We start from the raw sequence: 23,292 nt of genomic DNA on the forward strand, positions 1-23,292 counted from the left end.
TTCGGTCTTCATATTTGACTAGGGTTCTAGTGCAGCACTCAAGTTGTCTATCACTTATACAGAGATACTCTATGTACTAGTTAAATAATTTTTGTTACAGAGTATTTGTTGGGTTTTCTTCCTTTTCATTATGTATCAGTTCAAAGTGAACTTTTGACTTTCACTACGCTAGATCGGCAAAAGTTAAGGCTGAAGAACAAGCAGTTAACTTGTTGGACCAGATCCAACTTATCTTAAAATTCTAGCCTCTGATCCTCAGAGAGCAAAGCAATCCAGAGGTCTTCGCAGGAGCTCTGGCGGTCATTGGTGGCAGCCCAGCAGTTTGGGAGACTCAGGGAGGGACACCCGCCCAGTAAACACCGGGATGTCACGCAGAGACAGAGAAAAGCCAACGAGAGAAAACCGAGGACAGGACCAAGCTGTGTGAGCGCAAAGAGCTCTGTAGCTACTACCCCCAGGTTCTCGCCGCCCTCTCCCCTTGGCTCTGAGGACTGGGGGAAAAGGGGAGGGGATGCTCTGGTGATTTGCGCCTCCTTTCGTTGGGTCGGGTGAGTGAGTGGTGTGTGATCTCCAAGTTTTCAGACTGGAAAGAGCCTGGGACGTAGAGCCCGAGCTCAGAGGACGGACTGGCTAGTCGGGAGGAGGACAGGCACCAGGCGCAGTCACCAGTCGGCAGCGGGCAGCAGCAGCAGCAGCATCCCACCGGGGCTTGAACATGGAAGTACAATAAGAAAGAGGACCTCGGCAAACTTCAGTCTAAGCAGCGCTCCAAGTCTCCCAGGCGGCTCCTCTTTTCTGTCAACATGAAAGGTCAGGCGAGGAGCGCGTGGGCACCCGGGGGTCTGGGGAGGTCTCTCAGCTTTTCTTGGCTGCCCTTAGGCTAAGGGGGGCATCTGTCAGTACCTGGCTGGCCAGTGTGGGGCAGGGGCGAGAGAGATACCTGCTCCAGACTCCTTCTGTTAGAGAGCATGGGGACCAAGGGAGGGAGGGAAGGAGGGAGAAAGCGGGTTCGGTAGCTGTCCCATAGGAACTTCTTGCCCACTCCTCGGGGGCGCCCACGCAGATCGCATGCGTGGGTGTGCGAGATCATGTGCATCTGTACGGAGGAATATGCACCCTGCAGACTGGATGTGTACACTTGGAAGTATTCACCCACTCCTCCCCCCTTGTCTCTGGAAGGAGTTCGAAACTCTAAGTAGTTGTTTACGGATTCCAGTTTCCAACTTTTTAATTGAAAAAATATGGTGAGGAGAGGAGAGTAGTAATAATTCTTCCCAGTCATTTTTTTCCCTTTAACTTTCTCAAGCATTTCTCAGCGTCTTTCCTATATTTTCGTTTTTCTTCGTTTGGGCATTTTGCCAGTCGAGGAGGTTGGTATGTTGAAGTTGTGAGTGTGCGTTTGCTCCACGATTTTGTGATGTTCTTGGTGTGCCTTCTAAACATCTGGCAGTGATTAGGTGCCAGTGGAGGTTTTTAGCTGGCTTGGGAAATGTATTTGGCATCTTTCTCCATAAGATCCACTGACTGGAAAAATAGCTGTTCTCGGTTTTGAATCTCTTAAAGTTGAAACCTCAGTTTACTTGTGTTTTTAAGTTTATTTGATGCACACATGTGCAAGTTAGTTGTGACACATTAGGTTTAAGACTCCACTGGATTGGATTCTCCTGAAGTTTTGTTTACGGAAGTATCAGATAATATCTTACCACAAAAAAATGAAATAGTTACAAGAAGGGCTTTGCAAGGCATCCTTCTGTTTGGGGGAAACTCGGGGCTTTGTCAGCAGGATCATGATTTATATCTCGGATAAATAATTACAGCGTGGGCATCAAAGGAAATTGTTTAGAGGTTAGCATGCAATTGTATATACATGAGATTCAAGTTTCCTTTTTTGTTTTGTTTAAGATAACACATTTCAATAAACATGCAAGCAGGCACCAGTTCAGAGCTCAAATTAGGTAGTTGAATGCTTAAAAATGCCATCCGGATACAGTTACAGTGAGTTTCCAGCACTCAAAAGACTAGTGATGTGATGACTTACTCATTTGCCAGAGTTGCTGTCTAAAGGGTGGAGCTTGTGTGTAAGCCCACACACACTTTTAAGGAAACTTTTGGCAGTGTGAAGACTTACTCTCCTAAAAGGCAACCACACCATATTGTTAGGAGTGACAATTTACATGAATTATTCTACATTCTCTAGTTATTTTAGTCCCTGTCTTAGATTTCCTATAGAGACCTACCACAAGCCAGGTGAAGAATACTCCTTTTCTGAAAGGGGGTTTTCTTCCTATTGGATACAGAAGCTTCAGAGTTACTGTTTTCTTATGTTGGGAGCAGGCCTAGTACCATTTAATCACTTACCAAAAGGGGAGAATGTTCAGATTGCTAAATGTTCCTTTTGTTATCTATTCCTGTCCCTTTGGTCAAAATTCACCCTTTCCTTTGCTTATCACCAAGGGCAACCAGCATGTCTTACCCCCATGGTTTTTAGACTTTGCATCCTGAGGGCAAATCACCAACTCCCACTTACCCCAAGTCCTCCCAAATTTTTGTCTCTGCAAAAATTACAAACAAAAAGGTAAGCTTTTTTACAGGCTATGTCATAACAATTACATTTTAAATGTGTTTGTCAGTGTTCTTTACAGTTTTGATTCTACTTTTCAGTAAAAAAAAAAAATATGTTCTCCCTCTTCCCATCCCCCACCAAAAAAACAAAAAAACAACTAAATGATTATTTTGAGGAATTTGCACTGCAATTTGGACTGGCCTACATAGAATCCAGAGAATCTTTATTTACCCACTGTGCCCTCATAGCCAGTTTCCTTCATGGTACAATTCAAGGGATGCCTAAAGACCTCTTGCCCAAAAACATCTCTTCCCTTGACTGCCTGAATTTGCCAGATTATTCATACTTTGTATAAGATATTAGATTGAAGGCCTCCATTAAATTGTAAATATTACCTGGAGAACTAACTCTCTTGGCCATTAGCACATCAGTTTAAGTTAATTTATTGAGTTTGCCCTAGCAGAAAGAATAGGACATAAGTCAGGCATAAGAGAGACAAAATGGGAACTAGAAACTGAAAAGTCCAAAACATGGGATACTTGTAGGAGGCACTACCAGGGGTTGCCCTCTTTGGAAAAGGGCCAACTGTTCAAGCCGACTGCAAACATAATATGAATAAGCAGTGAAATAGTGCGACTGAAAGAGCTAATTCAGTTTTGGTCTGGATTAGTAAACATAGAATGTTGAAAGCCAGAGAAGAAATGGTTCTGCTATATGCTCTCCGGGTCAGATCATGTACAGTACATTGTTTCCAGGTCAAGGTGCTGCATTTTAGGAGAGACATTGATAAGACTGAAAACTTCCAGGGGAGTGTGGCAAGGATGATTAGAGGGCTGGAAATCAAGAGGAAACAGTTGAAAGAACTGGGGATGTTTAGCTTGACAAAAAGAACTGATGGGGAGGTCAGGGGGAGATGATAACTGTCTTTAACGGTGTGACAGATTGTCATTAAGAAGAAGGATTAGATTTTTTTTTTCTGTTTGATCCCATAGGTGAAACTTGCAGCAAAGAGTTGAAGTGATAGTGAAATAGATAAGTCAACCTAAGCAAACACTTCCTAACAATTTTTGTGATTCATTCATTTCAGTTATGTCTCACTTTATGACCCTACCATTTAGAGTTTTCTTGGCAGAGATACTGGCATGGTTTGCTATTTCCTTCTCCAGCTCATTTTACAGATGAGGAAACTGAGGGAAACAGGATGAAGTGACTTACCCAGGGTCACATAGCTAGTAAGTGTCTGAGGCCAGACTTGAACTCAGGAAGATGTCTTTTTTTTTTTTTTAACATTTGATATTTTGTTAATTTTTGACTTCCAAATTCTATCCCTCCCTCCCTTTTCTCCTCCCTTCCTGAGACAGTAAGCAATCAGATATAGGCTATACATGTGCAGTCATGTAAAACATAGAAAGATGAGTCTCAACAAAAAGTCCTAACTACTAGAGCTGTCCAAAAGTTGAACGGACTGGCTCAGGGAATAGTGAGTTGCCCATCATTGAGTTATGATTAATCAGAGGCTCAGTGATCATTTGCCAGTATTATAGACATTAGACATGATTTTGGTACAGGTTACTCTCTAAGGTCCTTCTCAAATCAAGGATTCTGTGATTCTATGCCCAGCTAGTATGACCTTGAAGATTCAGGGGCAATCTGAAGACACCCTAGATTTGGTGGGAAAAGTAGCTGATAGAAGTGGGCTATGAAAATAGGGATGGGATAGTTTTAAAGGCAGACTTTGTCTGTTTACAATTTTGTCTTAAGTTTGCCCTTAGTGTACCATTTGAGAACCAAAGAAGCTAATGTGATTTTAGGTTCCATTAAGAGAGGCATAAGATTCAGGTGGGGTTGCTAATAGGGTGATTCCAAAGTGGAATGAGCTGCAATGGGAGGTAGCTCCCCTTCATTGAAGTTCTTGAGGCAAAGGCTAGATGGCCGTATATCAATATGCTCTAAAGGGCATTCTTTTTTTTAGGTATGGATTAGATAGTCTCTGAAGTTCCTTCTAAATCTCAAATTCTGTTCTTCTGCGAATTATTGTTCCAAAATAGAAGACCAGATGCAGGACTGGCATTGGCCTGTACTCTTCAATTTGTCATTGGCATCTGATCACAGTTTTTTTTTATCTTTCCATCTTTCCCTATGTCCTACAATCCCTAACTCATCTCCATCCTTACTGAGACATCCATGACTCCACCAAGGGGATGCTGGAGTCATCTTGAAGTGGCTCCAGAGAACTTATTATTAAATTTTCGGCATGAACATTTATGCCTCAGAAATTGCCAAATGCTATAAATCAAGGCTTGATTTGTTGTTTTGTTAGTTTTCTTAAGAAAATGATGGAGAAAAATGTTGAGAATTAAATTCAAGGTAAATGTGTGTATTGAGTATACTTTTAAAGAGCCACTTGTTAAACACACACCAGCACACCCTCTGACCCACCACCTCTGTTATTTCTCAAAACCTCACCCTTGCACTATACTCTCCTCCCTTCCCTTAGTGAACCAACTTAACTCCCTTTGGTGAACCAATTCAACTCTACAGTATCCCCTGCTCTAGGATCTCTTTCCTCTGTGTTCTGTCACCAATCAAGTCTTGTTAAACTCCAATCCTGTATTACTCCTTTCATGTACTACCTTCACTGTTATTCATGTGCTGCTGAGAAGAGCTAAAGGAAATCATGAAACTGTGCTTACTAGGTCCATTACAAATTTATATTATCTAATCTCAGCTGGGCCCTAACAAGCAAGGCTCAGATGAAGATGTGACCTTCTTCTTGCCAAGGCAGACCCCATACCCATACCCTGATCTCATGCCTTCCTATCTTCTCCAGCAGATTGCTCCCTACTATCATAACCACTTTCTTCTTATTTTCAATCTTTCCTTATCTACTGGCTATTTCCTTGCTGACTGTAAGCATAACCATTTCTTCCCCCTCCTTAAAAAATCCTCACTTACTCTTACTATTCACACTAGCCATCATTGTATATTTCTTCTCTCCTTCATAGATAAATACCTTGAGAAACTTGTCTACACTTGGTACCTCCACTTCCAGATCTCTGTAGCCAGCTCTAATCTCTCTCTTGAGCTACAATTCTGCATCTCCAATTGCCTTTGGAATATTTTGAACTGGATGTGCTGTAAGCATCTCAAACTTAACATTTCCAAAATAGAACCCATCATATTCTATCTCCCTCCAACCCTCCCCTCTTCTGAATGTTCCTACTATTATTAAGGCCACCACCATCCTCTCAGTCCTCCAGGCTTACAACCTCAGTGTCATCCTTGACTCTTGAACTATCCCATATATCCAATTAACAAATTAACAAATCTTGTTATTTCTACCTTTACAGTGTCATTAGTATATATTCCCTTCTCCCACACTCACTGCCCTAGTTCAGGCTTTCATCATATCATGCCTGGATTATTTATTTATGTTGGAGGCAATGCCCAAGGTCACTCAGCTACTAAGTGTCTAAGGCAGGATTTGAACTCACGTTCTCCTAACTCCAAAGCCAGTGCTCTATCCACTGTACCATCCAGCTGCCCTTCATACCTGGATTATTACAATACATATCTTTCTTTCGAGCCTCCCTGCTTCAAGTTTTTCCCCACTTGAAGTCATCCTTCAATTAGCTGAAAAGGTCAATTTATTTTTCTTACCATGTCATCTCCCTTTTCAATGAGCTCCAAGATGAAATGTAAATTCTTTTGTCTCTCATTTAAAGGAAATATAACTTGGACCCTTCCTATCTTTCCAGCCTTTTTAAATTTGACTCCTCTCTACTCACTCTCTTTTCAATCCATCTATTCTGACCTACTTGTACTTCCTAAAACATGACACTCTGTCATGCCTTTGCAGTGTCTCTCATACCTGTAGTATTTTGCCCCTTCACTTCTGCCTCTTAGTTTCCCTGGCTTTTAAAAAGTTAACTCAAATTTACCTTTTACAGGTAATCCTTCAAGCCCTGCCTCCAGACCACTTCCTTTCTCCTTATGTTGATGTTCCTAGATATTTCCAAGTTGTCTCTGGTGTTAGAAGGGACTATTTTGGCCATTCTTCATATGCACAGAACTTAGCACATAGTTAGCACTTGTGACTGACCAAGAACTAGAAGGAGTTTTATTGTTCTGTTTCTTCTTTCACAACATGACTAATGTGGAAATAAGTTTTATATAACTGCACACATGTAACCTATATCAAATTGTTTACCATCTGAAGGAGGAGGGAGGAGAAGGAAAGAGGGATAAACATTTGGAACTCAAAATCTTCTCAAAGAATGTTAAAAAATTGTCTTTCCATGTCATTGGAAAAAATAAAATACCATTAAAAATAAAGAAAAATATAAATTTTTTAAAAGTCCAACTATTTCATTTTGCAAATAAAGAAATTGAAGCTCGGAGAGATTAGGCAAACCTGCCCAAGGTAACATAGTAAATAACAGAGTTGGGATTAAAACTCAAACCCTCTTGAAATTCAATGTACTTTCCACTACTTCAGGTAGTTTGTCCTTATGTAAAAGAGGGACAATAATCCATGTCATTGGCTCAATTTATACAAATTTTTCAAAATGTTCTTTGTGACATCTTTGTTGAAAAAATAGTATTTTTTTCTTAACTCTATGATAGGTCCAAAAATTAGGACTGTTTGATATAACTGAAGTACAATCAACTCTATTATTTATTTAAATGGAGAGAAGGGCTACAAAAAAATAGGTAATTTTAAATCAATCAATTAACAAATAGTTATTAAATGTCTACTATGTGCAGGGTTCTTTGATGGGTGCTAGGAATACAAAGACAAGTTTAAAATTTCACATACATATTTAACCTTAAGTTGCTTTATGATTTTTTTTGTTAGAACAGATTTCCCTTCCTAATTAAGTTTCCCTGTAAATCATTGAAGAATTCTTTTGTGTACCTTGAGTAAACACCAAACAAATGGTTGGGTTACAAGGAAAGAGTTGGGAATTCAGAATCTGCTATTGTTATTCCCCTCGATCAATAAATCATTTGAGAGTTCTTTTAAGCTAAAGACAATAATAATGATAGTTAACATTTAGCAATATTGCCAGTGCAATTATTAAAATATTTCCTTGCCTTTTAATCATTAACCCACAACTCAGAAACCCAGAATTTCATGAATATTTGATTTCCAGAATTATGGAATCCAATATTAACCCTGTAAAACGGTCTTAAATTGGAGTATTAATGTAAAGCATTCTTTAACCAAACACAAAATCAATGGTCACCTCAAGAGGTATGGGAGTTTGTAAATAATGCAAAGGAAAATTTAGCCCCTACGTTCTTCTCCTGCCTTTTTAAGGTACATATTTGGCTTTCTAGTCCTGATGTTTAAACCTGGCTTGTCATGCTTAAGATTACTAGCACTTTTCAATGAAAGATATTCACACACTCCTCTTAGGAGTAACATTAACACAAGTCTACTGAGTTCAGCAAACAGCTGTCTCCATTTTTATTTCCTCTATCACTGGAATAACTAATAACAAAATAATTACATCATTATAAATTTGCAAAGAGCCAATGATATATTCTGTTCCTGGAATTGTGGGATTCTTTTAAGTTGATTAAAACCCGAAGTGCTTCTTAAATTGATAGCCAGGTCCACCCCCCAGTATGGAATAGTACTTATAAATCATGTGAAGATTTTCTAATAATTATTTAGTCCTGACTAAAGGATCTCTGATTCTTAATCTAGAGTAAGGTATGTCATTCCTAAATCACATTCTACAGTTCTGAACTTTAGGGATGTTTATGAGTTAACGATGCAGCATTTGTTGCCTAAGAAACAGCTGAAAACAACTGCCACACATTACAACATACATACAGAACCATTGGACTAATTTAACAAAGAGGAGGAAGGACATTGCTATTAAAATATGGTGTTCAGCTGCATATTTTTATGCTTTTGTATATAAACATGTTCGAAATGTTGTTTGGTAATAAAGAGTTTTAACAGGCATTAGTAAGTGGTATACTCCCCACCCCTATTTTCCTTCCCCCTCCCCCACACTACCTCCAAATTTTGGACTCATCATCTTTTGCCTTTCCAGGGCTTGTATAAGATTTTTCTCTTGTACAAGAACAAGAAAAAGCACATGCAAAGGCTGTTTCTCTGCAAGTCTAAGGGGATGATGTTAACTAAGGGGAAAACTAGAAAAAAAGAGAAGAAAGTTTTCTCCTTCACTAGGGTGGAGGGAGATTAAAAGGTAGAGGAAATAGATTGAGCTCTTTATTTTGATAGGCAAATTTTTACAGATGAGGAAACTGAGGTCCGGAAGAAGAGAGCGGAACTTGCTCAAAATCATGGACCCTATAAGTGACAAAACCAAGACTCAAAATCAGGCCCTGTAACTCCAGATCCAATGCGTTTCCCTCTGTGCAGCACTGAGTAAAGACATTAATCCTTTAGTCATTAGAAATGACTCCCTTAGGCTGAATTTAGGCCTGAATCAAGCACAATCCATTTTATAGGAGGTTGTGCTTACTGATGAATGAATAAATGGGAATAGTTCCCTGCTAGCCATCACCATTGAAAACAATTTGAGCATAAGCATTGCTGACAGTTTTGCCATGAAAAACTTAAATATTGTCAACAGTAGAATTTCCAGACGTAAATCATAACACATGGTGGGTGATCAGTAAGAAACAGAAATTGATGGCAATGAGGGACAGTAATATATCTCTATAATGTTCATAAATGTGTATATGTGCGTATTGTATGTACATTTATGTCCATATATACACACAATAAACATATATGCACAATCTTTAGAAAGAACATTTTATTCTCTATTTTTGTTAGCAGACATTTTCCTAACCACACAAACCATCTGAAGCTGGTGGGAGGTAAAATTCAAGTTTAAGCAACTGTATGATTTTCATTTAATTAAATGGAATGTGAACAGCCAAAACTAGTGTAGTGCTTTGAAAATGTCCTGTAGATCATTTAAGGGGAATGAAACTTGATGTTTATAATTGCGTAGCAACGAATGCCAACAAAACTGGAAATTAATATTACAGAATTAAGCTGCCAGTGAGTTCATATGAGCACTCATCAACTAATGTGGACATTTAAATGTGTCATGAAAATTAAGTCAACATTCTTTCTTGGTATTTGCGGTTGGTAGGGGGCATGAAAAACAAATCATTTGATTCAAATAGGTCTTTGTTACTGCATTATTAAAGGTACACTGACTATTACCCTGTGCCAGGAAGGTGATATTTGCTCAAAGAGGTCAAAGATTTGAAATTCTAAGTAAATCGCTGGTTTACCTCCCTTTCAAGTTTTGTGGAAGTTTCTTCACTTCTCTGGCCCTGGGTTTTTCCTTTACAACATAAAAATCTAACAAGGACATTTTTAAAGGAAATGATGATCCTTGAATGAACAAAAAATCTCCACATAAAATAGGTGAGAGATTTTTAAAAGGATTATAATAATTGTAAACATTCCATAAGATACCATGGTACTGAGAGATTCTGAGGCAGAATCTTAAACACTTTGGACAGGTCATTATATCTAAGAAGGAGTGGAGGGTCATATAAAGTCGGAGTCATTTAATCCTACAAGTCCATTTTAACTTAAAATCTCAGGTAACATGTCAAATAATTTAGATGAAAAGGTTCATATCGGGGTCAGGTATACTTAAGTCATTATAGATTTGTCAGAACTGACCTTGCCCTGGTATTTGGGAGCCAGTTTGCTCATTTTATTTGTCTTTAGCTGAGGGTACCTCTACTTCACCATCACCATGACCACCATCATCACAGTCACTTACTTTGAAGTTTCAGAAGGATGTTCTCTCTGAACTTGTATAATAAATCAGTAAAATGAGTGAGGTTTTCCTTTTTACATAGGCTGTCTGATCTAGTGCATGCCATCAGACATGGGACTAGGAGTAGGCAAGGTGGGATGCTGTCTAGGAAACAAAGCATAGAGGGGCCACAACAAGGGACACATTAAAGACTGCATACTTTTGGTATTTATTTTATTTTTATTTTATACATGTACATATATAATCATCATAACAAACACAAAATAAAATAGGCATTTTCATATACATGATAGAATAAAAAAAGGAGATTGCCCATGTGACTTTAGATTTTATTCTTCTTTTAAGTACATAAGTTCAAAGCTACCCTGCTTTCCTGTGTTTCTTTCTGGCCTTCCTTCTGTTCTTTTCTCTGCATTTTAAAGAAAAAAATAGATGCTTCAATGACCCTCTTTTATTTTATTTTATTCCCAAAATTCTATTGTCCTCTTTCTCACTTCCCTGACACTGTCTCTCCTACCCCAAAGGGACATGATCAAGCAAAATAAATTTGCTCATCAGCCAGGTCCAAAAGTTAGTCCATTACCACTCTGTCAGCAGATGGGTAGCTCACAGTGATTTGCTGCATGCTGGGAACTGTTTAACAACTCTCTGGGGGTGAGGCTGAGGCGGGGCTGGGATATACATAAGACTCAATTTCAAATTTAGCCTTCAGTATTAATATTTTCTCGTCTTCTTAAATCTGGACAATCAACAAAACAATGAACCAAATTTTAATTTGTAACATTTGTTGATTTCCAAGGTATAAAAGCCCATACTGAAAATTTAACACCCAGCTCCTTTGCTGGCTCCAGTGCAACCAGCATAGCCTTAGATGGAATTATAGTTGATCATAAATGCATGTATTTTCAATACCAGAAAATTCTTCTCTCAACAGGAAAGTATTTATGTTACGCTAAGTGCTCCAGTGAAAGCTCAAGTCCTTCACAGAGCAGAGACATGAAGTTGGCACAAATTTCAAATGTGGAGAAATGAAATTTTAAAACTTGATCAAGGGCAAATATTGGGTGGATCACTGTGACTATCAGAAGTCAGTCATAAACATTTATTGCCTACTATAATAATAAACATTGCCTACTATATATATTATATATAATCATATATTACATATGATTATATATAATATATATCAAATATAAAATATAATAATAAACATTGTCTACTACGTACTGATGCACACTGTGCTAATCACTGGAAATACATATATGAAAAGAGAAAATCTTGCTCACCAGGAGCTTACAATGTAATGGAAAGGGGCATGGCATCACAGAGCACCTAAGACTGGAGCAGGATGTTTCTGGAGTGAAAATTCAGCAGAGCAGCTGATAAGAAATGAAATTAGCCGGAAAATTATGAACCCTTTACAAAGTGAAGTTTCGTCCCTGTCTACCGCCCTTTAATCAGGAGGAAGAGACTCCTGTGGCTGCTGAGGAAGAGTTGAATATGAAAGCTGAAGCATTCTCTGAGATACTGAGATTTTAGGTGGTGAGCTCATCCTGTTGGAAAAATAGATCTATAGTCAGCATCATGACTGATTGCTTTATACCTATTTATATATCTATACCTGTATCTATTTTATTTATATCTGTTTATATTTATTTACATCTATTTACATTTATGTATCTCCCTCTATATATCATTCTCTACTCTTACCATCTTACAATGGGTCAACCAAGCCTAATTTCAAATAAAGATGTAAGAACAAAGGGCTATAGAAAACACCACACAAATTTGTCTCTGTGAGGTAGGAAAGAGGAGCAAGGTGGTGAAGGAGGAATGTGTTCTGGATTTGGAATCAAGGATCTGAGTTCTAATCCTGCCTCTGATAGTTTTACCCAGGTAACCTTAGATGATCCCAGTTTCTTCATCTATAAAATAAGAGGGTTAGACTATAGCATTTCTAAGCTACCTTCAGCTAGGTGGCGCAGTGCCAAACCTAGAAACAAAGTCTCTTCTTTCTGAGTTAAAATCTGTCTGAAGACACTTACTAGCTGTGTGATCCTGGGCCAGTCTCTTATCCTGTTTGCCTCAGTTTTCTCATGTGTAAAATGAGCTGGAGAAGGAAATAGCAAACCATTCCAGGATCTCTGTCAAGAAAACCCCAACTGGAGTCATGAAGAGTCAGACACAACTGGAATGACTGAACAATAACAGGCTACCTTCTGGCTTTAAATTTTTCGGATGATTACCTATGCCAGTCTGTGGCATAAATTTCCCAATAAGCTTCTTTTTTTATCTAACATTATTTTCTTTAATGTTTAGAAGTTTGTTTGTAATTTTTACCTTAGATGCTATCAGCGAATGATTGAATATTATCACAACAATTTCTATTCACTAAGTATTTTACTGATGGTCTTCTAACTGTATGTCGTTGGCCTAGGTACCATGAGGTACAATGATAAATGGGTAAGATTCAGTTCCCACCCTCAAGGAACTTTCTGTCTAGTAAGAAAGAAAAAAATTGTACACAAATAACTAATCACAAAGGATAGAGCATGAGAAGTAGTATCACGAGAAAGATACAAGGGGTTATATGAGTGCAGAGGAGAGATAGTTCACTTTTTATGGGAATACCTCAGGACATGCTTCATGGAGAAGGAGTCAATCGACAAGTAAATTCAAAGCTTCTGAAGGGAGATTTGCCTTGAAAAATGTATGAGATTTTAACCAATAGAAATGTAGAGGGCAGCATTACCGATGGAGGGGCATTGCAATCAAGTGATGAGTCGCACAGGTGGTAAGGGAATGGAAGTTCTAGATGGTAGAGCTTGTTTCCTTCTTTGCATTTGTATCCCAGTGCCTTGCATATAGTAGGTGCTTAATACGTACTTGTTGACTGATTGAGCTTGACTGGAACACAGGAGGAGAACAATCTGGAAAGTTAGGTCAGACCTAGATCATGGAGGGTTTCAAATGTCAAATTGCACGGTTTTTTCTTAATTCTGTAGTCAGTGAGGAAGCAATAAACTTTTATGTGTAAGGCAACGATGCTGTAAGAAGTAATAAAATGTGATTTTTTTTCTATTTAAATATTCAAATCTGAATCATTTTGCATTCTTTACAAAACACATTGCCATTTCATTTCTAAAGTTAGGTCCTTTTTTGCAGTATTCTTTGCTTTACTATGACTGGAGATGAATTATTTGTCCTTTTTTATTCTATTCCAAAATATTTCTCATGTTTTCACCATAATTATAATGATAATAATGTCACTATCATTATTTATCATGCTTTCTTTATGCTTAATAACAAACAATAGCATTATTATTACTTATATTTCCTTCATCGTAAATTTAATTTCGGATTGGATTATAAATAAAATGCTGATCCCTATCAAATAAGACAAGAATTAACAACCTCCTAATGAAGACAGGAGCAAAAACATTTTCCTGATTTCCGTGTGTTTAACATATAGGAAGCCAGGTTGGTGGAATGGACTGGGAGTTAGGAAGTCTTGAGTTCAAATCCTCCCTCTGCTAACCTATAACTAAGGGCAAGTCCTACAAGTTCTCAAAGTCTGTTGCTTCATCTATAAAATGAGGACAGTGATGGCTATGGAACCTACTTACAGGGCTGCTTTGAGTCCTGAGCTGCCAAAAGCATATGAAGGAATTTGCAAATCTAAAGCACTCTATGAATGATAAATATTACCAATTCCTCAAGGATCTGTAATTTTATCATTGTAGGTACTCCACTGATGCTGATTCTATCTCCTCTAGAGCTTATGTTGTTTTAAAGCTTTTATGTGGCCCCATGCTATTTTTTTCAAATTCTGATAGGACAAAAGTGATTAAGTTAAGAAGAATCACAAGCATCTAAGTTGAACCAGTAGCACCAAACCAAGCCCTCTAAAATATGCCATTTGAATGTGGGAGGTAGGAACAAAGAGATTTAATGCAGAATTCACTTGAACTGGGTTTCATAAGCCCAGTTTGGGCTCCTCATTTGCACTTAATCAGAGAAATATAGCTCTTGGCTTTTAGTACAGTTGTTTAGATAATCTAAAAATAAGGTTAAGTGATTTTTAAAAGAAAGCATATTTGTCAGTTTTCCACCATAGAATGTCTAACCACATAGCATTTGTGCCACAGAGATACACTGCTTGGTTCAGATTCTTCTGGCCAGTCACCTTGCATTATGGAACTTTTGTAGGCTTTGGAGGGAGGAATTCAGAAAGCTACAAAAACAATTAAATGGGAACCTCTCAAAAACTGAATGAAAATGTGAGTCATTTTCCATTTAATTTACTGAGTACTACTGATCTGTCAAAAGGGGCCTTTCAGGGCACACAATTTATCTCTTTACTCTTTAGTTCTCAGGTTGCAGAAATTAGAGGCAGTTGACTTAGTATAGATCATTATTCCCCCTAAACTCGCTTAATGGATAAAAAATGCCAAAGATTTCCCTAAACTTTGTCCAACTATGAAGAAATAAACATGATCTTCTATCTAACTTTATCTCTGTTTATCCTGAAAACAAACTCTGGAGTTTGTTACATTGATAGTAATTGCCTGCGGTACCTAAAATTGTCACGTTAGGTCTTAATTTTGAAAAAATCATTGTCTCTCCTGATTGCAAAACACTAAGTCTATGAAGTAACTGAAAGTAACTCAAGTCTACCTCTCGTGATGCCATTGAGCAATCCATGAATGATTAAATCATCCACACAGTCCATCTACTGTTTGAGGGAAGAACCTGAGGCTGTGGGAGGAAAAGGCAGATACAGTTAACCCTTTAAAATCATAAGTGTCAGCTAGTTAGTGATACCGCATTAAATTTATTTCATATGTTTGCAGTAACCTTTACAGCAACCATCTGGAAAGGCAGTTGGAAAAAAAGAAAACAACATAATAAAATATGTACACTTAAAATAAGCTTTAGAAAGCTGTAGACCAAGGACAAACATTCCCAAACATAGACTTCATGTAGATGAAATACACTTTTTAAAGACTTTCTTTCCTTCTTTTTTTTAACATCAATCAATCAAATCAGCATTTCTTAAGCACAAATAGTGTGCCAGGCACTGTGCTAAACACTGGAGATACAAGAACAAAAATGAAACAGCTCTTACCGTCACAGAGTTGAAAGTTCTATGGGAATATGTAAAAGGTAGCAAATGAAAGCAAACCTTCATTATCAAGTACCTTTCATGCAGCACCTGGCACTAGGTTCCTTGGAATGCTTGAGCAGGAGCATTTTTTCCATGGTTTGCCTATGAGGTGAGTGTCTGAATTCCTGGTTAGTGTTAGTGGGTTAATCACAGGGCATGAATCCCTATAAATGAAGAACTTGAGTTCAACTGAATAGTGAGCCAGCTGCTAGAATATACTGCTCGGAGTGACTGAAGGCCCAGTATTCATTCTTGATTAACTATGAATTAATAAACAAAAGTTATTGGTCCATTCCCTCCTAAGAACCTAGTCAACTATGTCAAACTGAAACCAAATCTATGTAATTAAAAAAACACTTTTGAAGTAAAAGGATGGAGCATCACTACAGTCTCCAAACCAAGCCTGGGCCAAGGATGGATTTATTAAGTCCCTACCTGAAGACCGTGGCAGCAAAGAGCCATGGTTTCACTGCTACTGCCCATGGGATGGCAGCTTTCTCCATGGCTCAGGACTGGTCTGGAAGCTATCACCTAGAATTCTTCCTTATTGTCATAACAGCTATGTACTTTCAGACCAGCCATAGAGTCAGAGTTATGAAGGACCTTAAAGAGATCTTCTGACTCTATGTTTTATCCCATGCAGAAGTTCTTCATTCTTGGGATGATTGGACATGGGGGGAAATAATGGGGGAAAGAGAAGGAAGAAAAAAATGTTTAAAGTTACATAATAACTTTATTATACATTTAAATGAGAATCTGATAAGACCTTAGCCTAAAATGGCCAAGGTCTCACATTGCATCCTGGGCTATCTCCAGTCATCCTGATGAATATCTGGCCACTGGACCCAGATGGCTCAGGAGAAGAAAGTGAGATTGGTGACCTTGCACAGCCCTCTCTCACTCAAATCAAAGTCAACTGCAAGTCATGTCATTATCCTGATGTTATCATCCTCTTCGAGAATAAAGGACAAACACAGCAACAAGAGGAATAGTAAGTTGTACACAATAGATTTGCAGTTTCATGTGCAATCATCTTTTAAAATTCTACTATGTTGTGGAAATGCTTATTTTATTTCTAAAAATCAAAAGTAAATAAAATTTAAAAAAAGAATGAAGAGGTAGTACAGCTGGGGGGAAGGAGGGTGGCTCTGGAATTAGAAACCCTGAATTCAAATCCTGCTTTTATAATGATAAATTCAAAAATCACTTAACTTTTTCTGGGCTTTAGTATGTTTTATGACGTAGTTTGACGAACTGGTCTCTAAGGTTCAGTCCTAGATCTGTGATTGTATGTAAACCTTTAAGGTTTACAAATTATTTTTCTCATAATAACCCAGTGAGATAAGTATTTTTTGGCTGTTATTGAGTTGCAATTGAGTTCAACTCTTCATGACCCCATTTGGGGTTTTCTTGGCAAAAATACTGGAGTGGTTTGCCATTTCCTTCTCCAGTTCATTTTACAGAGGAGGAAACTAAAGCAAATGGAGTTAAATGACTTGCTCAGAGTCACCCAAACAGCTAGTAAGTATGAGAATGGATTTGAACTCAGGTCCTTCTGACTCCTGGTTCAGTGCCAATTCATACCACCTCAATATAAATTAACCAAATACAGTTTTGACAAGGGGATATTTACAGAAAGTTGTGGCATGGTCTGCAGTACAAAATGTTTCCCAACTGGGACGTACTCTCCCCTCTACACCTCAGTCCTTGAGGAAAGTGGGTTCAAAGTTAAGGGGGTAGTTACAAAGATTCTTCTCATCATCATATCCCAGATGCAACATAAACTGTGGATGAGTTGCTCCCTTGTAGTCCATGGCTACCAAGTTGATCTGGCCTGGACCCCCCAAATCACCTCTCAGAGTTGCACTCCTCACAGGGCTCTGCTGTTGCATTTCTGGTGGCTTTCCTGACTTTGCAAGTCTTTGTAAGACCATGTAACAGAAGATACAAAAAGGAAGTAGCCTCATCCCAGACACAGGTTAGCCCAGGAGACCATTTGCTCAGGGCTGGCCCAGTAGTAGTGGTGGAGGGAACAGGGGAGAGCATTCTTTCCCCTCCTCAACCTCTTGAACTAAGAGAGTCTCCTTCATACCCTATACCAAAGCAAGAAGGAAGGTGGAAAATTTGGCCCACTAGTGCTTTTTTGTCTGCATACTCAGTCTGGCTTAGCAGGAAATCAAAAATCTTTCCATCATCACACAGCAAATTGACAGTAGTCACAGAACACCTGCCCACGCTCAGAAGAGGGCAAGACCCTCCATTCTGCTTTGCTTGAAGCAGGATCCCCAGACACAGTTGTGGGTAGTTAACAGGCTACACATGTTTGAAGGACTGGGCCCCCATAACCCAATCCCTTGCTATACATATATTGTTTTTGTGATTCTTCTTGCTTTGTACCAATCCATTTAAATCTTCCCATGCTCCTCTGAATCATATGTTATGGTACAGAAAGTGCCCTGTGCCACAACTCGTTTAGCCATCCTCCAATTAATGAGCAATTACTTTGCTACCAATTAACAATTACGGTTCTAATAATTAAAAAGTATAGGAACCCAAAATTTTGTGGAAATGAATGTTGAAAAGTTAAATAAATAAATTTTAAAAATAAATTAAAATAAAGAGAGAAGAAAAGCAAACTGCCAACATCAAAAATAAAAAGAGTGAATTCAACACTAATAAATAAGAAATTAAAGCAATGATTAGGAGCTATTTTGCCCAATGGTATGTCAGTAAATCTCACAATCTAAGTAAAATAGATAAATAAACGAACAAACAAATAAATAAACAGATAAATGCATTTTAAAAAGTATAATGGCTGCTTGTGCGGTAGTGAGGTCCCTTTTATTCAAAGTGTTCAGACAGAGGCTAGAGGACCATAGGCCAGGGATGTTGTGAAGAGGTTCACGGAATATATGGGGATAGGATGAATGACCTGTAAGGACCCTTCCATTCAAACCCTAGGAATCTATGAGTCTATGGTGGATCATTTAGTTTCCTCCGGCAGAGCTGGCAAGATGACAGTTCCTGTTTTCCTCAACATTTACTTTAATGTTTTAATTTTTAATAGATATAGGTAAACAAAAGCTCTTTGTTGGGTCACTAATAATATTAAGAGTGTAAAGGTATACCAAGACTAAAACATTTGAATACAACTGTATTAAAGGATCTTTAATCTCATTGGCACTGGTTTTATAATTTCCTAAGGAGATTATAACATCAACCTTATCCTGTAAAATGTTTTGTCCATGATCTCCCTGAAGTTCTCTATAGGAGATTTATCCAATGTTTGGTCCTTTGATTATTTTAGTTATCTTGAGGAGTACCAATGCCCCATTTGGGCTATCTTGCTTTGTACCAATTAGTTTTTAAAAGTAACATGGGCTGCTTGTGAAGTAGTGAGCTCCTTTTCAAACAAAAGCCAGATGACTAGTGGTAAGGGATGTTATAAAGAGGCTCATGGAACATAGGGGAATTGTTTCTCATTCATGTCATATGACTGGAGCATCTATTGTCACTTAAACTATTGTTTATAGGCAGGTCTCCCTCAGTAATATGCTACCATCTGCTTATAGCCATCACAAGTCTAGTCAGTAGGCATTTATTAAATACCTACTATGTGCCAGACATTATGCTAAACCCTGGCAATACAAAGAAAGACAAAAATAGCCCCAGGGCTCAAAGAGCTCATTTACAGTCTAATGGGAAGACAACATGGAAATAATTGTGTACAAACAAGATACAGATATATATACCCTAAATGGGAAATAAGTCAGGGAGGGAGCAAGGGGGTACTAATATTAAGAATAATACAAGTCTTTTTGTCACTTTTTTTTTGTTTTCATAATTATAATTTATCCAACATCATGATTTGCATCCACCTGGCATCATGGGGAAAATATCACTACTGAAGAGATAGGTGTCTGTGACAGCAAGCTACTGATTTTGGGATCACTAATGACCCTAAACCAAGAAAAGGATCAAAGTGCACAAGACATATGTCTGATAATACAGCAGATAACTTGCATTTAAATATGTGAAATTAAGGAACAGGGAAGGTTCCTGTGATTGCCTTCAAAAAAAATCATCTCCCTGCCATTTGAATTTTTTTTTCCTGGAATCTACAAGACTGTATTACATAAACATAGTAAAATAAGCTCTACTTGAACTTGTGTTACTATGTGAAAGCAAGACTCAAAGAATAAATCATCAGTAAAATTCTGTTCAACATACCATGTTGCATGATCTCGAGCCAGTTTGGCTCTGTGCCAGTTACCAAGGAGAGCTGGAGGGGGAAAAAATCACATTTCAAAACAATCCAGCAAAATACAGCATACCCCATAGGTATTAAAACTCTAAAATGCATCTGCCAAAGCCAAAAACTATGTTCTCCTTGATAGAAATCTTAAATTAAACACTTTCATTGTTATTTAATTTGTTAAGGTCACCTCTTCCCTGAAGACAAGTTGCTGTCAAAGATAGGAATCAAATTAAGGCAACTTCAGTGCCTGGGTCTTAAATCTCAACCAAATCTTTATTTATTTAGGAATTTAGTACTTGCTTTGACTTTGAATGTGTCAAAGACTATACTAGAAAAGTGTCAGGCTGCTTGGGAAACCTTTCTGGGAAGGGTATCAAGTTAGATGCTGTTCTCTTAGGGAAAAGATTATATTTGGGTTTGAAAAGCCAGAAGGAAGATTTTAAAAGAATTCTGGCACACTCCCCTATTGTGCCATGACACCTATGAAGATGGCTAGGGATATACTTAGCTTGTCTCTTCATGTCTTGAGAAAAATATTAGGAGACATCGTAAGGTTATATGTGCTGAGTCAAATATCATCAAGCCCATTTGGGGTTCAGAAAAGCCATTGTGTGATTGCCATATCTGAGAACATTTTTTAGGAAAGAAAATTCATTTTAAATTACTTATCTTGTGCCTGTACATTGCTAGAGTGACCCACACTCAGACATAACCTTGTCGAGTTATTCCATTTTCTCCAATTCCGTTTTTTGATCATCTGTGGCTCACTAGGTCTCCTGAGCCCTTATTGGAATGATCTGTTTGTAAAGGGAGCTGCCAGGAAACCAGGCTACTTGACTTTTAGGTGTAAGCAGCTGGGCAAAGGCAACAGAAAGAGGAACCTGGACACTCACACCCCTTTGAATATGGTATAACAGGCATGAATGTAAGCAACATGGTCATCTGTCCCATCAACAGACAAGGTTTTTCACTTAATTGTAGGGCAACCCAAACCTCTCATCAATTCAACTGACAGGAACTATTAGCCAAAGTAGATAGAAAGGTTACTATTCCTTTTGTCAACAAACTTTCCACATGGAACATAAAACTATGGATCTGTGGGTCAGAAATACCAATTCACTCATATACTCAGAGTATCCTCACAGACATCCAATCTCCTTTACTTCCTCACAATAAGTAGGATTGGCAAAATACAAATAGAAAAGGCTAAGAAAAGGTGCTACGGACTTCAAACCCATTCTTAAAATATATTTTCTCACAATAAATGAGCACCCCAAGTATACAATCTCATCCATTTGAGTATTTCAGACAAGTGTTGGACCTTTGGGGACAAGGGGTCATAATTTTCTGACCTGGTTGATCAGTCAATGAACATTTATTAATTTCCCACTATTTGTTGGGCATTGGGATAAGCTCTGGATCATTGAAAATGTGCATTTTTCACATCAGTTAGCCAAATAGTTTATCTTCCTAGACTCCTCCTAAGATCACAAAAGGAACCCAATGGAAATAAAGAACAAATCACTGGATTATGGCAACTGAATATATTTGTGAGGTAAATCAAGATTAGATGTGATAATGGTGATGAATAATAATTTTCTTAGAACACTCAGAGAGCTAGATATGGTATAATAAGACTTAATTTCCCTTATTAAATGTCTTCTGCTGTAATTTTAAAAAGCAGTAAAGTCTGCCCTACACAACCACACCTAATTTAAACTTTAAAATGGGAAATCTTAAAAGTTCCACCCTCATAGAATAGGGAGGCAACAGTCCACTGGAATGTTAAGCATTTGTATTTATCTGTATCTAGGAGGAGAATTTCAGGCAATTTAGAAGATAGCCTGACCTACACAACTTTTAATGCTCAGGTTTTTTTCCAAATTTGTCTTAAATCTTTTTCTTGTTAAGTGACCAAAGAATTCCACACAACAAGGAAAATTACCTGCACTTCTTTGGTTTGTAGTACGTTTTCATTGAATAAGCGGAGCAATATAAAGGAAAAAACACTAGACATGAAGCCAAATGACCTTTTCCTACCCTTGTGCACTCACATATGGTGGGGCCATTGCCCTCTACATCTCTGTTCTTTCTGCTGAGGAATTGTCACCTTTCTAGTCAGTCCTTCATTCAGCTGCCAACATCAATATTCAAATGACTCAGGTCTTCTGGTCATTTCATTGCCTTACTCAAAAACATTCAGTGGCTCCCTATTGTCTTTAAGATAAAATATCATTCTTTAACTTGGACTTAAGGTCCTCTCAAAACTGGCTCCAACTTTCCTTTCCAACCTTATTTTAAATTGCTCTCCTGCACTCACTCAACATTTCAGGCAGATTGGATGGCTACTTGTTCTGGAGTTTTGTCCAGCTTTTTTCTGCCTCTCCTCTTTGAAAGAGGCTATCCCTTATGCCTGCAGTGATTCCTTTCTTATCTCTCTTTTGAAATCTTTCTTTCCCTTCAAAGCTTAGTTATCAGGTCACCTCCTCCATAAAGACTTCTATAAGTCCCTAGATCAGTGGTGTCATACTCAAATAGAAAGTCAAACTAAATAGGGCCACTAATCCATACATAAGGAGCCTTGCTTAATTTTTAAATGTGATATCTATCTCTGTTTTCTTGTATTTTTATTTTGTTAAATATTTCCCAAATATATCTTAATCTGGTTCAAGCCATGCTGGGAAACATTGTGGGATGCTTTTGGCTTGCAGGTCAAGTGTTTGTCATCTATCCTAGATGAAGTTGATTTTTTTCCTCATATTTTCCTAGTAGCCTGGTTCTCTTTGCCCCTGGTATTATAAATGGATACATGTAGCATCCCTACCCATGAAGTAGATTGTAAGGTCAGTTCTTGAAGGCATTTTTAATTTTTATGTCTTCAGAACCTAGAATATTGTGCCTTGCTCATAACTGGTACATGTTTGCTGATTGTATTGCCTGTTGGAATCCATAAGACTTTCCCTGATTATTGAAGGTAAAGGGGATCATTCCCTCTATTCTTTCTGCTACGTTTCGATTTTTCCTCTACACTGAACACATTCTAATTAGTATTATAATTATTTGCATACATGTCTTATTCACCTATTAGAATGTAAGCTACCAGCAGTGTCTTTTTCCATCTTCGTACCCCTATCTGGTACAATGTTTTACACCTACTTGGAATTTAGTAAATTTAACAGATAATTTAATAAATCGAATTGACTGAAAGGTTCAGCTCTGCCATTTACTAACTGCGTAATTGTGAGTCACTTAACCTCTGAGCCTGTTTCCTCATCTCTAAAATAGGAATAATACCACTACCTACCTGTCAGTCTTGTAAAGAAAGCTTTGAATATGTCAGAGAATGTAGTGGAAAAGTGACAGGTTATTTGGGAAATTGATCTAAAAATGACAACTAGGTTTATCTATCTATCGTTGTATATTACATATTATATAAATGTAAACTATTAATATTATTTCTAGATATTTTAAATTACACTTGAAGCTCCCCATCTTAGGGAAGGAGATTAAG

General features: G+C 37.9%; 1 protein-coding gene across 1 annotated transcript in view; it reads left to right on the forward strand.

The window, feature by feature from the left end:
- Positions 1–269: 269 nt before the first annotated feature.
- COLEC12 (collectin subfamily member 12) overlaps positions 270–23,292 on the forward strand; it is a 235,803-nt gene continuing 212,780 nt past the window's right edge. The window contains exon 1 of the mRNA XM_072604343.1: positions 270–810. Coding sequence (XP_072460444.1) covers positions 804–810 — 7 coding nt within the window. The 5' untranslated portion in view covers positions 270–803. The remainder of the gene's footprint in view (positions 811–23,292) is intronic.

The sequence above is a fragment of the Notamacropus eugenii genome, chromosome 4 (genome assembly GCF_028372415.1).
Source record: "Notamacropus eugenii isolate mMacEug1 chromosome 4, mMacEug1.pri_v2, whole genome shotgun sequence".
Classification (NCBI taxonomy): Eukaryota; Metazoa; Chordata; class Mammalia; order Diprotodontia; family Macropodidae; genus Notamacropus; species Notamacropus eugenii.